We start from the raw sequence: 18,025 nt of genomic DNA on the forward strand, positions 1-18,025 counted from the left end.
GGAGAGTGACTTAGTCCATAACAGGTCACAGCAAGTTACATAGCTGTGGCTTAAATAAAGGTTTGCATATGGAAAAAGGAAACCATTCCCCTACCATTCTTGTTTTGGGGAGACCTATAAATAGTTTGTTACTTGGTTTGCCAATTGCACTGTATTATTGTTGGCCTCTCTTCATATATAATTGATACATGCAGAGTTTTCAGATTTTTCTCACCTTTGTGTCTTGGAATGTTTTTTTGACATAAACCTTTATTTGCTACCTAGGTTACCAAATCTAGTGTGTCAATCATTCATATGCTAATTGTGCCAGTTCCTCTATTAAAAGCAAACAGCTGTGTCTTGGATACGCAGATATCATTGTCCACTTCTGCTCTTCCACCTCTGATAGTGAGTGGGCCTCACATTGACTCTGTCTGTACCTCTCTTCTAAGTTCTTGAATACAAGGTGGGGAGTAATACTTGGGTTGATGTTTATGATGTATGACATCACATGTATTTGCATAAGGAGAGAATCCATCTGGATTAATTAGTAGCACTAAAACTTAATGAAGCAGTGATGTACAGTACTGTATTTATATATGAGCACACCACCCTGCACAGGATGTCTGAGGCCTAAGCTATCCCAGAGATGCCTGTCAGCACAGTCACAGAGTTGTTTAGATTTGCAGTTTCAGTTGTGTTTGTTGGGTCTTACAACAATGTCCCATTTCTCAAGGATTACTGAATGCTTGATAGAAGCCCCCAACAGATTAAGGAACTCCAATGTCCTGCTTTATTACTGTTTGTCTGTTTTTTCCTGTACTACTCGTTATAGTGTCTCAGCAGATAGATTTTACAGGGTTCATGCTACCTGCCAGCACAACCTTTGCTTCAGCAGTTATAAGGGTGATATTCTAATTGTGGTCTCCATGGACGTTCTCTAACCATGCCAGACATGTTTAGAATACAGTGTTCATTTTGCTCTTAAATTTAGATGGGGATTAAAAATAGTGTATCAGTGCCATATGGAATAGATTGTTGTTGGTTTGTTTAACTGGACATTTGCATGCATACAAAAACATTATTTTAATAATTTATGATATATGCAACTAAGGCTGTAAATCTACCTTTAATTTATATATAACGTTTAAACCTTCTGTGTAAATGGTTGTTTAGCTTTTAAACATACACATTTTTAATGAACAAGTAGACTTGATTAATTAATTACAGTCATTTACTTTGGTGTTTATTTCACATTACGTTGATTTTCACACACAAGGCCCAACGACAATGGTTACTACTAAGATGATGTCTGCTTAAATCTCTTTAGTTAATAATTTGGATTGGTTAACAGAAATTGTGCTGCATGTATGGCAAAATTATTAGAATAATCCTGAATTTAGAATGTATGTCAGTAAACGCTGTCATGCTGTCAAATATGAATGCTGTTTATGCGCCCACAGTCATACATGTTCACAGACAAATTTTCAGTAACCCCAAAGAAAATATAACTATACTATAAATGTAAATGTACTATAATTAGGAATGGATGAACTCATGAAAGACACCCAATTAGATGTACTATGGCCCTGTCCGAATGTTAAATAATGTCATACTTAATATTTCTAGCACACATCAAAGGATCATGTACTCCTGATATTCAGCTTGCAGACTGTCTTGGCTCCATGCATAATGTTCTCACCCAGGGTGTTTGCAATAAATACAGAGTTTGCTTGACAAATAATAACATTATCGCACAATTATTTTAACCTTTTTGATATAGTGACAATATTCTAGTAAATAATTTAGTGGTATACAGTGGGTTTATTAACCGGTTTTGGTGTGTGAAAGGGTTAATGTGATGATTACAGTGACTAAATTAATCAAATAAAAGACACATACATTGTAATATGTATGCCGGATAATGAGGCTTGATGCATTTAGAAATGCCTATAGGCTTGTAGTATTGGTCAGATGCAATTATCTACATGGCTGAATTTTAAGAAGTACCTTTAAAAATCCTTGTATCAAAGGTTATTCTGCATCAAACATGTTGCATCCATGTAAGGATACTGGGGTTTCCAAGTGTTTCTGGTAGTAAATATATAAAGATAAAGTTAGTGATGTGCAAGGGTCACAAATACCTTGCTGTTAGCATGCCACTGAATGTTTCCAAAAGATCATTTTTTCCAATATGAAAAAAGGAAAATGGTCCGTTGGCATTTACTGCAGTGTAGCAGCTGAGCTTGCCAACAGTCCTCACTGCCCCAATCCATTTTCATCAGTCCTCGTAAAAGAAATTAGAAGCCAATTTACACAAAAGAGTACACTGGCTTTTCTCCAGTCTCTTCCAAATAAATTGGTTTCATTTTACATATGATACAACAATTGGTTCTGAAGTCAACATTTGATTCTTTTTGGCGTTGAACAACTGCAATATATAGAGCAAACAAATTTCTGTGAGAAGATATTATCCCTTATAGCAACTTACCATAGTAAAATCATATCAGAGTGTAGTAAAGCATAGCGAAAGCTTGGTAAAAAAATAGGCAAGCATTGTAAAGACCAGTGAGGTATGGTAAAGCATAGTAATAAACATGGCAAACCAGAGTAAATGATTGTAAATGCAAAGTAGAACCATAGGAAAGGCATGTTAAAACTGTAAAAATACAGTGTAAAAATACTGTGGTAAACTTTTAAAGAGGATTTGCTAAGACCTCCACTCTTCTCCTCTGTTGGTCTTTGTTTTTTGCTGAGGTTCCCTTAAGTGTCTGCTATGTGCGGTCTGAAGTGTCTCATATATATATATATATATATATATATATATATATATATATATATATATATATATATATATATAGAAAAGCAGTCTTGAAGCATTATTACATTTGTCAATCTTACAAATACAGCATTATTAAGTGTATTATTCTTACAAACAGAAACCCTTCCCCCTAGAGAACATGATAATAGGTATGTTTAATCATTCACTGTTATATATGTACAATATTGTTTTTTTTAAAAGATTCTCTAGCCTGCCCTTATAGACAAAACACAATTCTTCCCTTTAGAAGAAGTACTTTTTTAACCTTCTCTCTTCCTCTCCTTGGTTCTCTTTCAGATAGCAGTGCTTTGGATAAACAGGTTTTAAATTGCTGTTTTTCATCTTCCGTTAAAGATCATTGTTTTTGTTTCTGTTTTCATTGTGGGCAATGTGTTGTATGTGACCACTTCAATTAAAGAGTACTGCATGTGCCTTGTTATTAGGACTCCCCTTATTGTGGACTTTTGAAAATGTGATGCATTTGTAAACAGGATGATTCTCCCTGATACAGATTACGGTCTTATGAAATGATTTTACCTGGTCTGATTCAAAAGTGATATCTTTTCTTCCTTGGGGTGTTCATTTTCTGCACTGTTATGCCCTGATAACATCAAACTCTTAATTGAAGCACCATGCTCAGTGAGTCTCTGTTACCTAGCAGAGATTTGGCTTACAGTGCAACTGGTGTGTAGAATTCTTTCATTGGATTAAACCACATGGCTGGGTCAGCAGAGATACATTTGTTTGGCATATTATCATCTTGTCTTAGTGTTTTTAATTCTCAAATAATGATCTGCATTTATTTAAAAGAGATGTAAGGCTGCACATAGCTATCACTTTTGTCCACACCTGACCATGGTATATATTTGTCATTATTATTGTTTGCATATGGGATAGATTCTCTTGAAGAACATGGTATGTGCTTGAATTGTGTTAATATGAGGTAGTTGTCTATTTGAGGTAACACTTTTTTAAAATCTCTTTTTTATAGGCACGACTAGCGAGTGGAAATGCTTTTGAAGCATCAAAACTGTTGGGGCTCCAAGCCTCTGGCGGGTAAGTGACATTTAAGTATTACTCAAAATGCAAACAAAATGCAAATACAACTTTCAATAAAACAGATTGTAATGTGCCAGAAAACATTACATGCTGCTAGCGTTCTGATCCAGCATGCTTGTTTGCATCAGACTGAGGGAGCCAGTCAAACGTAGCAAACAAATGTATAAACTTTGCTCATAATGGCTTTTGTAGGGATTCATTGCAGCACATTCCAGGACATGTTATAAAAAGAATCATATTCATAAATCCTTACAATTTAAACCAGTGCATATAATCTATAGGCAGTATCTAAAGCAAGGTTTAGAAAAGGTTATGATTGTAACCCTGTTAGAACTAGTACAATTTCACACAATTTCTCAATCAACCTATAGATAATGAATATAGTGCCCTTCATGGTTATGAAAAACAAACCTCTCTAACATTACTTGAAGGTCTTGTTTGTGTATTGCTGTTTGTAAAATATCTAACATGACAAATTACCTTATCCTGCTTTTCCAAATAATCTACTTGAATACAGAAAATAATACTAATGAAAAGTCCTACGAGTCCTCAACTGGGACTGTGTTATGATATTAACATAAATCATGTAAAGAAAAAATAATAACTCACTTTGACAGATATTTTTACTTTTCCTAAAAGCTTGTGTAAATAGATGCCAGGACGTTTTGTGAGGTGTGTTGTATTTTTCAGAATATAATGCATACTCTGTATAACATGTAATGTGATACTTATTATGTTCATAATGGCAAAAATACCTGTTTTTTTATTACTGGTACTTATTTGTCATTGCATTTTTAAAATATCCTTGGGAAAATTGAACTGTACTTTCTTGGGACCCATGAAATGAAAAGAGAAAGCTAGATGTTTCTTCTTACAATTCATTAGGAAGCGTTAGACCACAGATAAGCCAGCGTTTTCCAATTACACAGCCACCACATCTCATTATAATTAGGAGGCTGTCTGTAAAATCCACATCTTGTTACCACTGGAACAGCAATGTTCAAGCATAAAGATGTCACTGAGCTTACTTGATGACAATCCTCCGTGAATTATGGAGCACTACTGCCAATCATGGAGCTTAGGAGAACTTGCATGAACCTGCTTAGCTGCAGCAGAAAATGTAACCCTGTGTTCTTAACGAAGATGCACAACATTCCTCATTTACATTCAAATGAATCTGTTTTCTTATATATATATATATATATATATATATATATATATATATATATATATATATATATATATATATAATTTACTTTATTTGAACAGGGGCTGTTTCGCTCAATTATTTCTCAGTTCAGGGCTGATGTGAATTAACTTGTCTTACTGGAACAAGGCCTACATCTCCATCCTAAGGAGCTGTCAAATCCAATTTACAGCATATTAGGTTGCAGTCTGACTTGGCATATGGGGTGTAATTGAAAGGTTCCCTTAACCAAAGAATTCCTCACAATTTAATGGAAATAATAATATGATCCTCAAAGCTGTGCCCATGAGACCTGAGTGTTGTGCCAGCCACCACAGTTGACAATTTCCCCCAGTTTTTCACTATCGGCACTTTGCCCATGTCATACATTTACCAATTACTGTTGGCCATAGTCTCTGGATGTGCAATATCAACATTTTGGTTTGTATTTTGGAATAAGTAGTTTGTTTTCTGTCAGAGAAAAAAAAAGATTCAATCACTTGACTTTATGAGAAACGTAAATATGTGCCCGTGGCTAAAACACTGGTTTAACCTGATTGTTTGTGTGACTGATGCTCCTTCCAAATACAGCAAGTAAGTGAGCTTTGCTTGTGTTCTCTTGAATCTCAGTCACTTGTTAACAGTAGATATTAAACTTCTTAGGTAATATAAACCCTTTTCATTCAGGTACAGTGAGGTGTGAGTTCAAAAGAAGCAGCCACTTACAATACTGATAAAACTTGGGAGCCACCCAACTGTATCCTTAAGGGCCAGTTTACATTTGGCCGTAATTGCTAGCAATGAGCACCAGTATACCAAATGCAACTGATTTGTGAAGTGTAAAAATGTTGACTAAGATATTGCTTGCAATTATGTCATTTGTTTTCATCATTTCAAGATGGCAGGAGCATGTCAATTGAAATATGAACCAGCCTTTAGTTCTAATTTTAATGTGAGGATTGTCCCTCTTAACTTATTGTGCTGGAGCATGGAGATTTATAGGGTAATTTTGTTACCTAATGAAAACCATCAGTGTACAATAATGTTTGACAATGAATAGCAACCAGAGGCAGCTTACAGCATATTAAGCACAACTGCATCCATCCAGTGCCAGAACTCTATAAAAAAGTTTATTGACATATAGAGTACGTACTACTGTTGGGAATACAAAGTTATCCAAATCACAAATAGATTTTACCTTTTTTAAGAATGCATCCTGTTACATTTTAACAAAATATATACTGCAGAACTTGATTTGGGACCAAAAAGATGTATGATCTAAAAAAAAAGCCCTTGTCCAAAACATTCCATGATTTGTAAACATAACATCATTGTGGTTGTAATTTGTACCACTAATCTTGATAACCAGGCAGTCGTGATCATTTGCATCACCTGTATAAGCAGATGAGGTGTAGCTGGTACCACCAATCAAACAGTCAAACAGAGTATGCTGTACCACCCACTGTGCGTATTCATCTGGCTCATTTACAGATTTTACTGTTTAACAAGCAAGTAAATCAAAGTTTCAGAGTTTGCTTACCGTCATTCCTTCTGTCACAAAGTAGTGATGGTGAAAAAAGTTACTGGAATCACTAACACATTGTGAGTATACTAAAAATGAACTGGAGGCAGGCATATGTTTTTGTGTATTAGGTCATTTGAATTATTCTAGACTGGTAATAAAATGTAAGGAATTACATAATAGGATTATCTTGTACCTGGTAGTTGTCTAAATCCTAAAACCCAGATAATCATTAACATTGTTAGATTATATATAGTGTAGATTTCAGTTTCCCTTTTTTAATGATTGTTAGTTTAGTTAAATTGTTTTCAAAAGTTAATATACCTGTTTGGTTTGTGTTACACATGAACAGGATACATCTGTTTACTCCGTTATCAGCAACCTCATTATCATCTTATATCCTTTTCTGTGTTACCATTGTTTGAGGAAGGACAGATATTTTATATATATTAAGCCTGTGATATATTTTGAAAGAAGACTGTTTGTTTTAAACCGTGAGAAATTGCAAATTCAACATTTTTTAACATATGCATCGCACATCAAATTAAGCTAATCTAGAATTATTTTACTACTGTACGGTACACGTTTATCAACACTGTTTGAACAAATAGTAACTACTGATGGACACTTTTCAATCTCTATACAGCTGTGCTGCTTGGTTAATAATTATCTCACTTTATGTAATAAAGGTGTATAGATCTTGTTTGCTTTTAGAACACAAATATTTAGCCACATCATATTAGCAAACTATAAGTGCAAAGTTTAATGAATACAGAAAGTAACAGGAAGTAAGAGGAATACTTTCAAGGCGTTAATATAGTGTCTGTGTCCATGCTTCAGTATCTGTTCTGTAAAGCGAATGAGAAGCATGATCTAAAGCATTGATAGTCTTCAGCACGGACAATTCTACCTGTGATAATCAGACTTGGAGATATGGAGGACAAGGATTTTGATACAAAAGAAAATACTCAGAATTCTGATACATGTTTACATCTTGGGGATGTTGAACAGGAAACATTGAAAACAGACACTGTTGATGGATTTTGGAAAAAAAGCAAAACTTCAAAAGAATTAAAAATCGCAGAAACAAATCAGAGCAGCGAAAGGTAAAGCATGTGTTGCTCATAACTTCAGAAATAATTTGCCGGCATGTTTTGGCAGAAAATGTTCAATAATGGTGATTTTTGTACAAATTTGACTTGTTTATAGCAAGATGGAACTATGAATGTGTTGTTTTTATTTGTATTGTTTATTGCTAGTTCATTATCCTACGAAACTGATAATGTCGTATTTCTGTAAACATAAATAAATATTTATTAAATTACACTTCATTTAGATTTATAGTGCGTGCTGGTGTTCCTAATTGCTTACAGTACAGTAATTATACTGTGTAGGTTTTTACAGTTAATGGTTTCAGTGTATTTGCATCATTCTTTGTACAGGGATGTAGCCCATGGGTTTAAATCTGCATCTATAATAATTAAGTGTTAGCAGGTGTTCTTACCGTTCAGCAATACAATACTAATGGTGTTACTAGCCCTTAATGAAGAGGATTGTTGCTGCATTTGATAATTGTGGATTTGATCCAGTCTTCATTCTGATAATAAGAGTCATCCCTCAGATACACACCCCTCTTCTATTCTTCTGTACTGTACAGTATACACCGCTACATGAACAACTGCACACATTGCATTGAAATGTGAGCAGTCAGGCGTATGAATAACATTAGAGCAGAAGCAATGTTCTGTTCCTGGTTTGTGTTTGTGTTTTTTTATTTATTTATTGCTGGTTTCAAAGTATTTATTCCTTCTCTGTGTTTGTTTTTTGTGTTAATGCGGTGATTCTTGAAAGTTCTTGGTTACTGTGCAGTGTATTGTGCTCAGTGAAGGGAGGGTGAAAATACAGGGGTTCAAGAGGAATTTGGCATAATGTTTGTATGTGAAAGGAAACCACACAAGAAACAGAATCAACAACAAAAAAATACACAATAAGAAAAATGTATCAAAACAGAAAACAGAATGTATCATCCAGAAAAATCAAAAGCCCACCAGGAAAGCAATGGGCATGGACAAGATCATCAAAATACTATGTATTGTTCCCTGTTTCATGTGCTTGTCAGAGCAGATGCTGATTTTATTAGTTTTTTTTGTTTGTTTTTTTAAGTGAATAAATACAGTAAGAAACCAGTAAATATGAGTGCCAATGTTGTTAGGGGATGCCCAGCTGTTGTATAAAATCTCTAAAGAGCCCTCAGTGAGAAGTCGGAATTTGAAATATGCTCATTGAGGCTTTTTAAGTGCATCTTTTTCATTCCAGACCCTTGCACACGGTCTTGTTACTGTATTAATATACACTAAATCTAAGCTTTCTTTTTCCATATGCCTGGCAGTGTACTTTATGGTATTGACAGCATGCCAGATTTACGACGGAAGAGGACGATGCCTATTGTTCGAGACCTGGTGAGTTATCTTCAATATGGAAATGATTTTAATGTATTTGCAAATGATCTGTCATTCTCCTTTTCTATAGGGCTCTTGGGATTACATTCTCATCCTGCAACTGCTTCCTATATTTGAATGTGAAAAGTAATCAGTAACAATGCAGTAATGCATTCTCATTTACAGTCATCATAACCCAATAAACGTCATGATAAGTCTCACCATATGATAGCTGTTGGTGCAGATAACGATAATAGGAAGAACACTAAATATATTTGGCCAGTTAGATACTCTTTACATTGAAGTGCCTTCGTTAATGAGCCACAGTTTGCGTGTGTGCAATATTTCTGTATTGTTAAAACAGAATATCCACATGTAGTGTTTCCCTGTGATTATGTATAAAACGTGTCTCTTATGTGCACTTAATTACATGGTTATAACAGTCATTACCCAGATGGTTGTGTAGTTCCAGTGACCCTAACTACAACATTAAAAACTTTAGGCAGTCATTGAGGTATTTTGTAATTGCACTGTATTTCCACATGTAATAACCATGTACAGTGTAATTCAAGAGATGTAATCGTATGTGGCTGATTTCTATTGATTCATATTACCTGTATGTCCTGTGTCTTGATTATCCTGTTTGTGTTTACTTCTTTCACAATCAACATGGGCTCTGTTATCCCTATTCTTCTTACCAATATACAGATATCTTACAAATGGCATTATGTCTTAATTGGTTCTTCACGGGAAGCCAAGTCTCCATTACAATGGAGTTTAATTCTATTAATTTATTTAATACTGTGTGTTAGCAATGTAAATGTAAGATTCAGAAATCTGTAAAAGGACAAAAGTTTATGTTGTATTTGTCCATGTCTCTCATGAAATTAAAACGAACATTTCTTGGTAAGTATTTTGTTTTGTTATTGTGTATATATCTCTATTATCCATTTACAGAGCCTCATTAACAGTTATGGGTGATATTTTTCAGTGAGTTGTCACCTTTCAACCTACTGGTAAAGTTTTTTTTTTTTTATCTGCTAAATAGTCTTTTTTAAGAGGGAGGTCTAGGTTTGAAATGTTGACAACTCAGCCCAAAAATATATCTAAGGACTTCATTGATCTCAAGTAACAGTGTCCAGGCTTATAAACCATATGAAAGTGAAAGCCTTTTACATCCCAGATGAAGTCATTAAACTTAAGGGTTGGATATGGATTTCCTTACTTTTCAGATTGAACTCTTCAGTGACACTTTATGATTTGGTGGTGTCATTAAAACCATACAGTGAGCAAGGCAATGCAAATTGTCTCTGTGGGTGGGTGGGGGGTTGGTAATACTGACGTGAGCCCATTAATAGAGCTGAATATTTACCAAGACGTGGTTTTAAACTTTGAACCCGTATGACACTTGACTTCAGCCTGAGCCTGTAATGCCTGCTGCAGTTCCAATATTTGTAATGCATGTTCAATAAATAAATATCCATAAGTGCTCTTAAGTGCATCTAGAGTTCACTTGTCCCCACACCAACATTCTTTACAGAAGAATGTGTTGCTTCTTATGGGTCCTTATCCAGATCTGACTGTAAGATAAGGCAGAACAGCAAAGACAAATCCAATATTCTCAGCTGTCTCTGCATCCTTATTGTGTGAAGCCATGTGTTATACTTTTAAAATAAGTGCTTTCAGGACCAGTATTTCTTCTCCAGCTAGACGGAGAGATTACAATTCATATTACTAGAGAAATGTCTGTTAGCACCGTGCTGCTTGGCCCACAAGAAATAGCTTATAGACTTATAGGAATGGATGTTTAATGACTGTGCCTCTGCAGTATAGACAGCAGACATAGTTTAAATTCTTCACATGGCAGAAAAAAACTTAAAGCATGGTTTGACATTTGTTATGCATGCCTACACAATTATTACTTGACTGTTTCACAGATGGATAAATAATAATGCCATAGACTCCACTGCGCTTTTTTCTTGACAAAGATTAGCATTATCTGTTACTTCTTGCATGACATCAGAAGCGCCTATGCACTGACTATAGACAGGCTTTATGAATGCTAGACTATTTATAACAGTGTTGTACACTGCTAATTGATATGCTAAGTGTGTACTCATCTTTTCTGAAAAGCTGCTTGCTTAGTGAAACTAATTCTGTAAATGTGTTTTCTCTTTCCATATGGCCACTGGATGATTCAGGCTATGGTAAGTATCATGTGTCTCTCTTTCTGTGTTGTTTATGTACAGGATACAACACAAACCATCATGGAATAATCACACCACTGAATGCACCTTTAATGAGTATTATTGTTGTATAACAAGTACAATCATTTGTAAAATAAAGTTTAAACCTCAATTAAAGAATGGAATTGTGAGGTCAAACTCTGCATCTGCTTAGCAGCTCAGTGCAATTTGGAACAGTATGATTTGAATGAATGCAAGATAGATTGCAAAATGAGATTAGTAAAAAAAAAAAAATCACTCAGCTCCACCAGATCTCTCAACACCGTTTGTATAATTTGCATTACCCCTGACTGCTGTTGCATGTAAGAAACAAACACTAAAACCACTGTAAATAATCTTATGTTTCATCTTCAAAGTCCCTCTTAATCACACAGTTCGGTTTACCACGAAGACCCCAAACAAGCACCTGATGTTTCAGAAAGCTGGTGTTGCATCTTTCTTAATAAAAGTGAAGATCTTTATATCTCACATTGAAGTGTCATTTTGATAATAACATTTTGAAACAAACAAAGAACAAAAATTCAATCGGCTGATTTACTCCACTGTAGGGGTGCATTTAATTCAATCTGCCATATGGCAGCTACAGATCCCTACAACTACTGACATTTTTTTTTTTTTGTGGCTCTGAATATCAGATTTTTTCTGTGAAAGTAACCCATGAAATTTCCAGCAGGTGGCATTCCTTAATTTGAAATTGTAATGACATTTCGGAAGGCTTTTTTCCCCCTAATGAAAATCGTTGCGTTGTCCATAAACTACTGATGAGAAAGCGATTTGAAATTCACAGCAAGTGTGGAATAACGTTTGTAGCCCACTGCTTTCCGGAGGTTTTATCAAATTAGCCTGAAACTGGTTTACACGGACTGGAGGGCTCATGTTCAAAATTCACCTCCTGGCAATGTAGGAGGCTAGCTGTAGTATAATTGTCATAAGTTTCCACACTATACTGTACGTGCTCAAAGCTTTGCACAGTGAAGGAATTCATATAGATTTCATTAACAAGGACTGTATAATGTGATAATGCTGAATGGAAAAAGGTCTGGTGATGGTTTTTTAATAAGCAAATTCCTGTCCACTGCAAGCAAGAGTTTGTCCCAAAATACTGGAAACTGCATAGTACTTAGTTTGTTAATAAAAAAAAAAAAATACCGGTACAAAAAAAAAAAACTTTTGTATTAAAAAAGGTGTTATAAACTGATTAAAGTCAGATATAGGTTACAATTTAAAAAATCGCATGCTGTATTTGCTATTTACATTCACTAAATGTTTAATAATAACAACCAGCTTTTTTGTAGGAAAGCCCTTGAAGCAAGCTTGAAATTATACTAAGGTTTATTTATTTTTTGTCCTGGTCATCCCCCACATGGAGGAAAAAATAGATCAAAGGAATGGGCATTTTTATCACCTTTAGACATGTTCTTACCAGCTGTTCTTTTACATGAACACAAAACCCACCTTTGTTCTGCAGCAGCATTTCTAGAGAACAAAATCCTGTGCTTTACCCAGTGAGATCCCAACGTTGTGTCAGGCTTCTAATAAGTACAGTAATATCCAAATTCATGTATACATGTAATAAAAACACCTGTAGAAGGGCCACGGATCTATAATGACTGCTTTAGATGATCACCTGAACAGTGTTTTTAAACTAGTTTGAGGCTCACTTTATTCATCTTCTCTATTTTGCATTTTATTCAAACTTTCTGTGTGTTTTTTTTTTAAACAGACTCTGACTGCTCGAAAGGCCGGTATATCGTTTGCACTGGTTACCAGGACAACTTTAAACAATGAAGAGCTGGTAAGTGGTTTAAAGTTGTATAGTGCCCAACATTAAATCACGCACAAATCATAAGCTAATAACCCAGGCTAATAACCCATGTTACCATCAGTAAAAATGATGCAGATTTTGCACTGGTGCAGAAAGCTCAGAAAGCCTGCCTGCTTGTCTTTTACTGGGCCAGGGTAAAAAGGCTTGGTATGTTTAATAGGTGCAATGAAATTGCATTGTCACTTTTCATTTAACTTGCAGGGTCTGAATACTGTATCCCATTCAAGGTTGCTATTTCCTAAAGGTCCTTGAGGGACCGCACAACAGCTATTCATGTGTGTGAAATAGCATCCAGAACTAACATCATGCTCCATTTATTCTTTCAGAAAATGCACGTCTTCAAGAAAACATTGCAAGCCTTAATTTATCCAATTTCATCAACCACACCTCACAACTTTGAAGTTTGGACAGCTACAGCTCCCACTTACTGTTATGAATGTGAAGGGCTTCTGTGGGGCATAGCCAGGCAAGGCATGCGATGCACAGAATGTGGAGTAAAGTGCCATGAAAAGTGCCAAGACCTGCTAAATGCTGACTGTTTACAGCGTATGTATTTTTAGTATGTGTAACATGCCAACTGGAAAACAAACACAAGTTAGTCACCATCTACACTGCCCTTATAGATGTTGTGATAAAATCAACATGGTACCTAGAGGCTTGCTAACAAAGTAGCATACTGTAAAAATCCTTATAATGCCTGCATAAAGATCTTGTTAGACACCATGTGTTTTGAAGCCATCTTTACAGTATTAGGTAATACATCACTGAGAATTGTATTACATGTGTTGCATCATTTGTATTTTTCTTGCAAACAATCTAGATATATTGCTTTCAATGTATGATGTATGCATATACCAAGTCTTTAAAATATAAATTAGACCTGTGAGAAGACTGTCTGCAGTGGTGCCCAGTTCACATTGAGCCAAAATGTCTTCATGGTTTTTGTATGGACAACTGTCCACTGAGGGCTGCATTTTGACTACTTGGATTTGAATTATAATGCAATTAAATCAAATTATTTTGAATGCTTCAATGTGTTGCATGAGATATATGGTAAGCAGACATTTAGTTCAGCTTATTTGTTCTTTTTGGTCATTTAACAAGTCGCCTGAGAGCTGTGGTCAGGTAATTTGCATTATGATAAAGTACAAAATCCTTAAAAGTTGAAGTATCATGTGTGAAGTAAAGGTTAGAATACCATTTCCATTGTATTTATCTTTTGAGTTCCATATTTCTATAAATGTTAACAGCATTTTGGTTTGTGCTTTGTTAATATTTAAGTTATTAGTGGGTCGCAATTTGTTTTAGTACAATCATATGTGACACGGATCTTGCAAGCCACATAAACTAGCCTTAAAAACGCAATTTTCACATGTTGACCTTCCTGTGAACGAGCGTTTCAGTATGAAGGATTAAGTCTATGGTTTGAACAATGCATAGAAGCATGCTTTGAAATGCAGTAGAATCAGAACGTTAGTTCCTAATAGCACCTGCTAAACACAATAGATACCCAAGCAGCCTTACCCTAAATACTAAATACAGTATAGTGTGTTAGTACAGTGCTCCAGTAATATAACACTACAGTTTGGAGACTGTGCCATTCACATTACAAATGTTCAGCCTTATAATGTGAAATGGCATTGTGGGGAAAATGGGAGTCTCAAAGGTTTGGTCTCGAAGCAATAGGATCACTGTATAATGGACGGGAACTCGATAAAGTGCAGTGTTGTATCAGACCTGTTACTATCTTCTGTACAGGGGCTGCTGAAAAAAGTTCCAAGCATGGAGCAGAAGACAAAACACAAAATATCATTATGGCAATGAAGGAAAGAATGAAAATCAGAGAGAGGAACAGACCAGAGGTTTTTGAGATGATTCAGGAAATGTTTCTAATATCAAAGGACGACTTTTTACAGCACTTGAAATCAGCCAAGCAGATTGTATTGGAAGGCACATCCAAGTGGTCAGCCAAAATAACCATTACAGGTATGTCCAGTATTTCACCAATAACTGAAAACACTGTAATGCACTCATTTCAAGGACGATTATATACACACAAGGCCAAAAACAATTTAAAAATAAACACCAGTTATGGGAATTTGGTCTGCATGTTCTATAAAAATAAATCAATGCACTTCTCTGTTTATTATCTTGTCGCCACAAGTAATCTCCCTTCTGTCAGGTGCTGATGGTGGCCCGAACATTTTCAATCATGTTGTTAACCAGGTGCACTGCTCAGCAGCAAGCGAGGCACGGTCTCCATGGCAACTGAGCCCAGCAAGGCAGAAATGCTGTAGCAACCTACAGAACCTTCATATGTCATGACTTAGTGGCTTCTGTAATTATAACTTTGTCCACAAACTATTGCATTGATCTGAACAATGGTGCCACAGTTTAAATATTAATAAAGGTTGTAAAAGTCAAAGAGTCTATTTTAATGTATTTCTGTCAGTAGAAATACAGGGGGAAAAAAGTTTGTATTTAATGTGTTAGGTGACAGCGCCATGGTTTAGGAAAATGAAAGGCTTGTGAAAAAGTCCACTGCACCGCCAATACTGTACACCAGAGAGTAGATTAGATTAACACTCTGTATAGAAAGCAGTTTAATGTGATGTCCTTCAGTTTCAGAGTTACTGAATACAGTCAATTAAATCTGAATGCTACCAAAGCAGATCAGTGTTCAAAATTTAGTTTGCTCTTAAATATGTTAGGGAACAAAATGTGACTCATTTTCAGAACATGGTACTAAATAATTAAAGGCAAGTGGATCAAATATATATTATTTGTGCACGTGGTTTAATGATAACTCTCGGCAGTATTCAGTGCATTTTGGTGCATCTCTTGTATTGAATCCCTGTACGTGCTTCTCTCTCTGCAGTGCTTTGTGCTCAGGGTTTACAAGCTAAGGATAAGACAGGCTCCAGTGATCCCTATGTAACAGTGCAAGTTGGAAAAACTAAAAGAAGGACGAAAACCATCTTTGGTAATCTTAATCCAGTATGGGATGAAAAGTTTCATTTGTAAGTATCTGCCTTATTCATATTTAGTACTGAAATGTAACAGTACAGCTGCTCTGGAAAATTCCTGTTGTGCCTATGAATTACATGCAGTATTACATGATATATCTTAGAGCGTTTGAGAATCCAGTGTGAAGCAGTAATTTGAATTGTTAATTTGAATAAGTGAGAAATAAGATCTATTATTCCAATTAACCCTTAAAAATACCTAGCTTTATCTTAGCTCATGTATTTGCCAATTGTTTATGCCCCTGTGTGTAACACACATGTGTAAGAAGCCTTGGGTTACATGTCTTGTATAACATGTAACTCTTGTGTACTACCCCTGCAAAAACAACATAGTATACTACATACAAATGTGTATTATACACTTTCAATTACATAACTCTAGCTGAGCAGTTACCAAATGTTAATGGTTTGTATACCGCATCAAGGAGAATCTAGTTTCCTCATCCCTTCCAAGAATATCTTAAACCTTGAAACCTGCTCCAGGCAATATGATTGCTTGTATGATTTAAACTGCATTTACTTTAAAAGCCAGCACACTACAAACTTTCAAAGTAGAGAGAAAGAAAAAAATCAATTCACTGTATATGCCTGATAGTTTCACCAATGAAATGTGTGATCATACAGTGATGGTTAAAACTATACATTAGGCATCTCTAACAACTTTAAGTACAGTATAATTGCACGTGTGATGACAGTTATTACATTGTAAATACACACCCTCATGTGTAAATAGTGTCATCAAAAAGAAACGTGTGTAATTAAACACATTGTTACATTGTGACTATGTAATACGAATGTCATTACCATGTTATTACACTGCAATTGCAGTGTAATTAAAGATGTAATGTGAAATGTAACCTGTCTAGATCATTTGAAAAAAAAATGAAAAATGGTAATGGTTTACTAGATGTATTTTGTTTCTTTTTTTTGAAAATAGTACCAAGACTATATATTATATGCCCTAACTATAAAAAAGGAATAACGTATTCATATCCTTCTCCATTTTTTATCTATTCATAAATTTTCCATTTTAAGCATGAGTTTGTTTGGTTTTTTTACATAACATATTCCCTCAGGTCATAACCTTATGAGTTTATGTTTGCTGCACACACACATACAGCGACATTATAAGGACCCAATTTGCACTCAGCTGCATTAAAAATTGCACTTGCTCTTGGAAATGTTTATCTCTCTGTGCTTCTTATTCTCTGATGGGATTGACACAGGAGTATTGGATCTGGCTGAGGTCACAAGTAAGCTGAATGTGGTGGTCTAAACTTTGTACTCAATGTACAGCTGTCTAAATGTGAGGCTGTGTGGTCCAGTGGTTAAAGAAAAAGGGCTTGTAACCAGGAGGTCCCCGGTTCAAATCCCACCTCAGCCACTGACTCATTCTGTGACCCTGAGCAAGTCACTTAACCTCCTTGTGCTCCGTCTTTCGGGTAAGACGTAATTGTAAGTGACTCTGCAGCTATGCATAGTTCACACACCCTAGTCTCTGTAAATCGGCTTGGATAAAGGCGTCTGCTAAATAAACAAATAATAATAATAAACCTCTAAATGACAACACAATTAGTCTGTGTTTGGTACAGCTGTCGGGCTCTGTGCAGGGGGTGTTGAAGAGTAGCAAGACAGGTGCCTTGGTGGAGCTTTTGTGAAGAATCAATCTCTCCCTCAGGAGTAGTCTCTTAAGTTCATAATTGTAATACTTATCCACTGTTACAGATTTTTTTTTTTAGAGCATTGATTTTATCCAAAGATTAATACTTTTTTATGCAGTCATGCCATTTCTTTTTTCTAAACGTATTTTTCAATCGCAAGTCTCATCTATAAGTGCCCCCTTTACTCCATCAGTTCTCAAAATTATCCAACTCCCAAGTGACTGAAAGTAGGAAATATCAACGTATTCAGCAAATTTAACAG

At 35.4% G+C, this 18,025-nt stretch overlaps 1 protein-coding gene across 1 annotated transcript in view; it reads left to right on the plus strand.

Annotated features, from left to right (window-relative positions):
* Positions 1–18,025, plus strand: part of LOC131699131 (protein unc-13 homolog C-like) — a 92,091-nt gene that overhangs the window by 8,266 nt on the left and 65,800 nt on the right. Inside the window, exons 2-9 of the mRNA XM_058995165.1 lie at positions 3,098–3,120; positions 3,792–3,856; positions 8,957–9,026; positions 11,207–11,212; positions 12,975–13,046; positions 13,403–13,622; positions 14,835–15,062; positions 15,955–16,096. Of these exons, the coding sequence (XP_058851148.1) occupies positions 3,098–3,120; positions 3,792–3,856; positions 8,957–9,026; positions 11,207–11,212; positions 12,975–13,046; positions 13,403–13,622; positions 14,835–15,062; positions 15,955–16,096 (826 nt within the window). The remainder of the gene's footprint in view (positions 1–3,097; positions 3,121–3,791; positions 3,857–8,956; positions 9,027–11,206; positions 11,213–12,974; positions 13,047–13,402; positions 13,623–14,834; positions 15,063–15,954; positions 16,097–18,025) is intronic.

The sequence above is a fragment of the Acipenser ruthenus genome, chromosome 21, assembly GCF_902713425.1.
Source record: "Acipenser ruthenus chromosome 21, fAciRut3.2 maternal haplotype, whole genome shotgun sequence".
NCBI lineage: Eukaryota > Metazoa > Chordata > Actinopteri > Acipenseriformes > Acipenseridae > Acipenser > Acipenser ruthenus.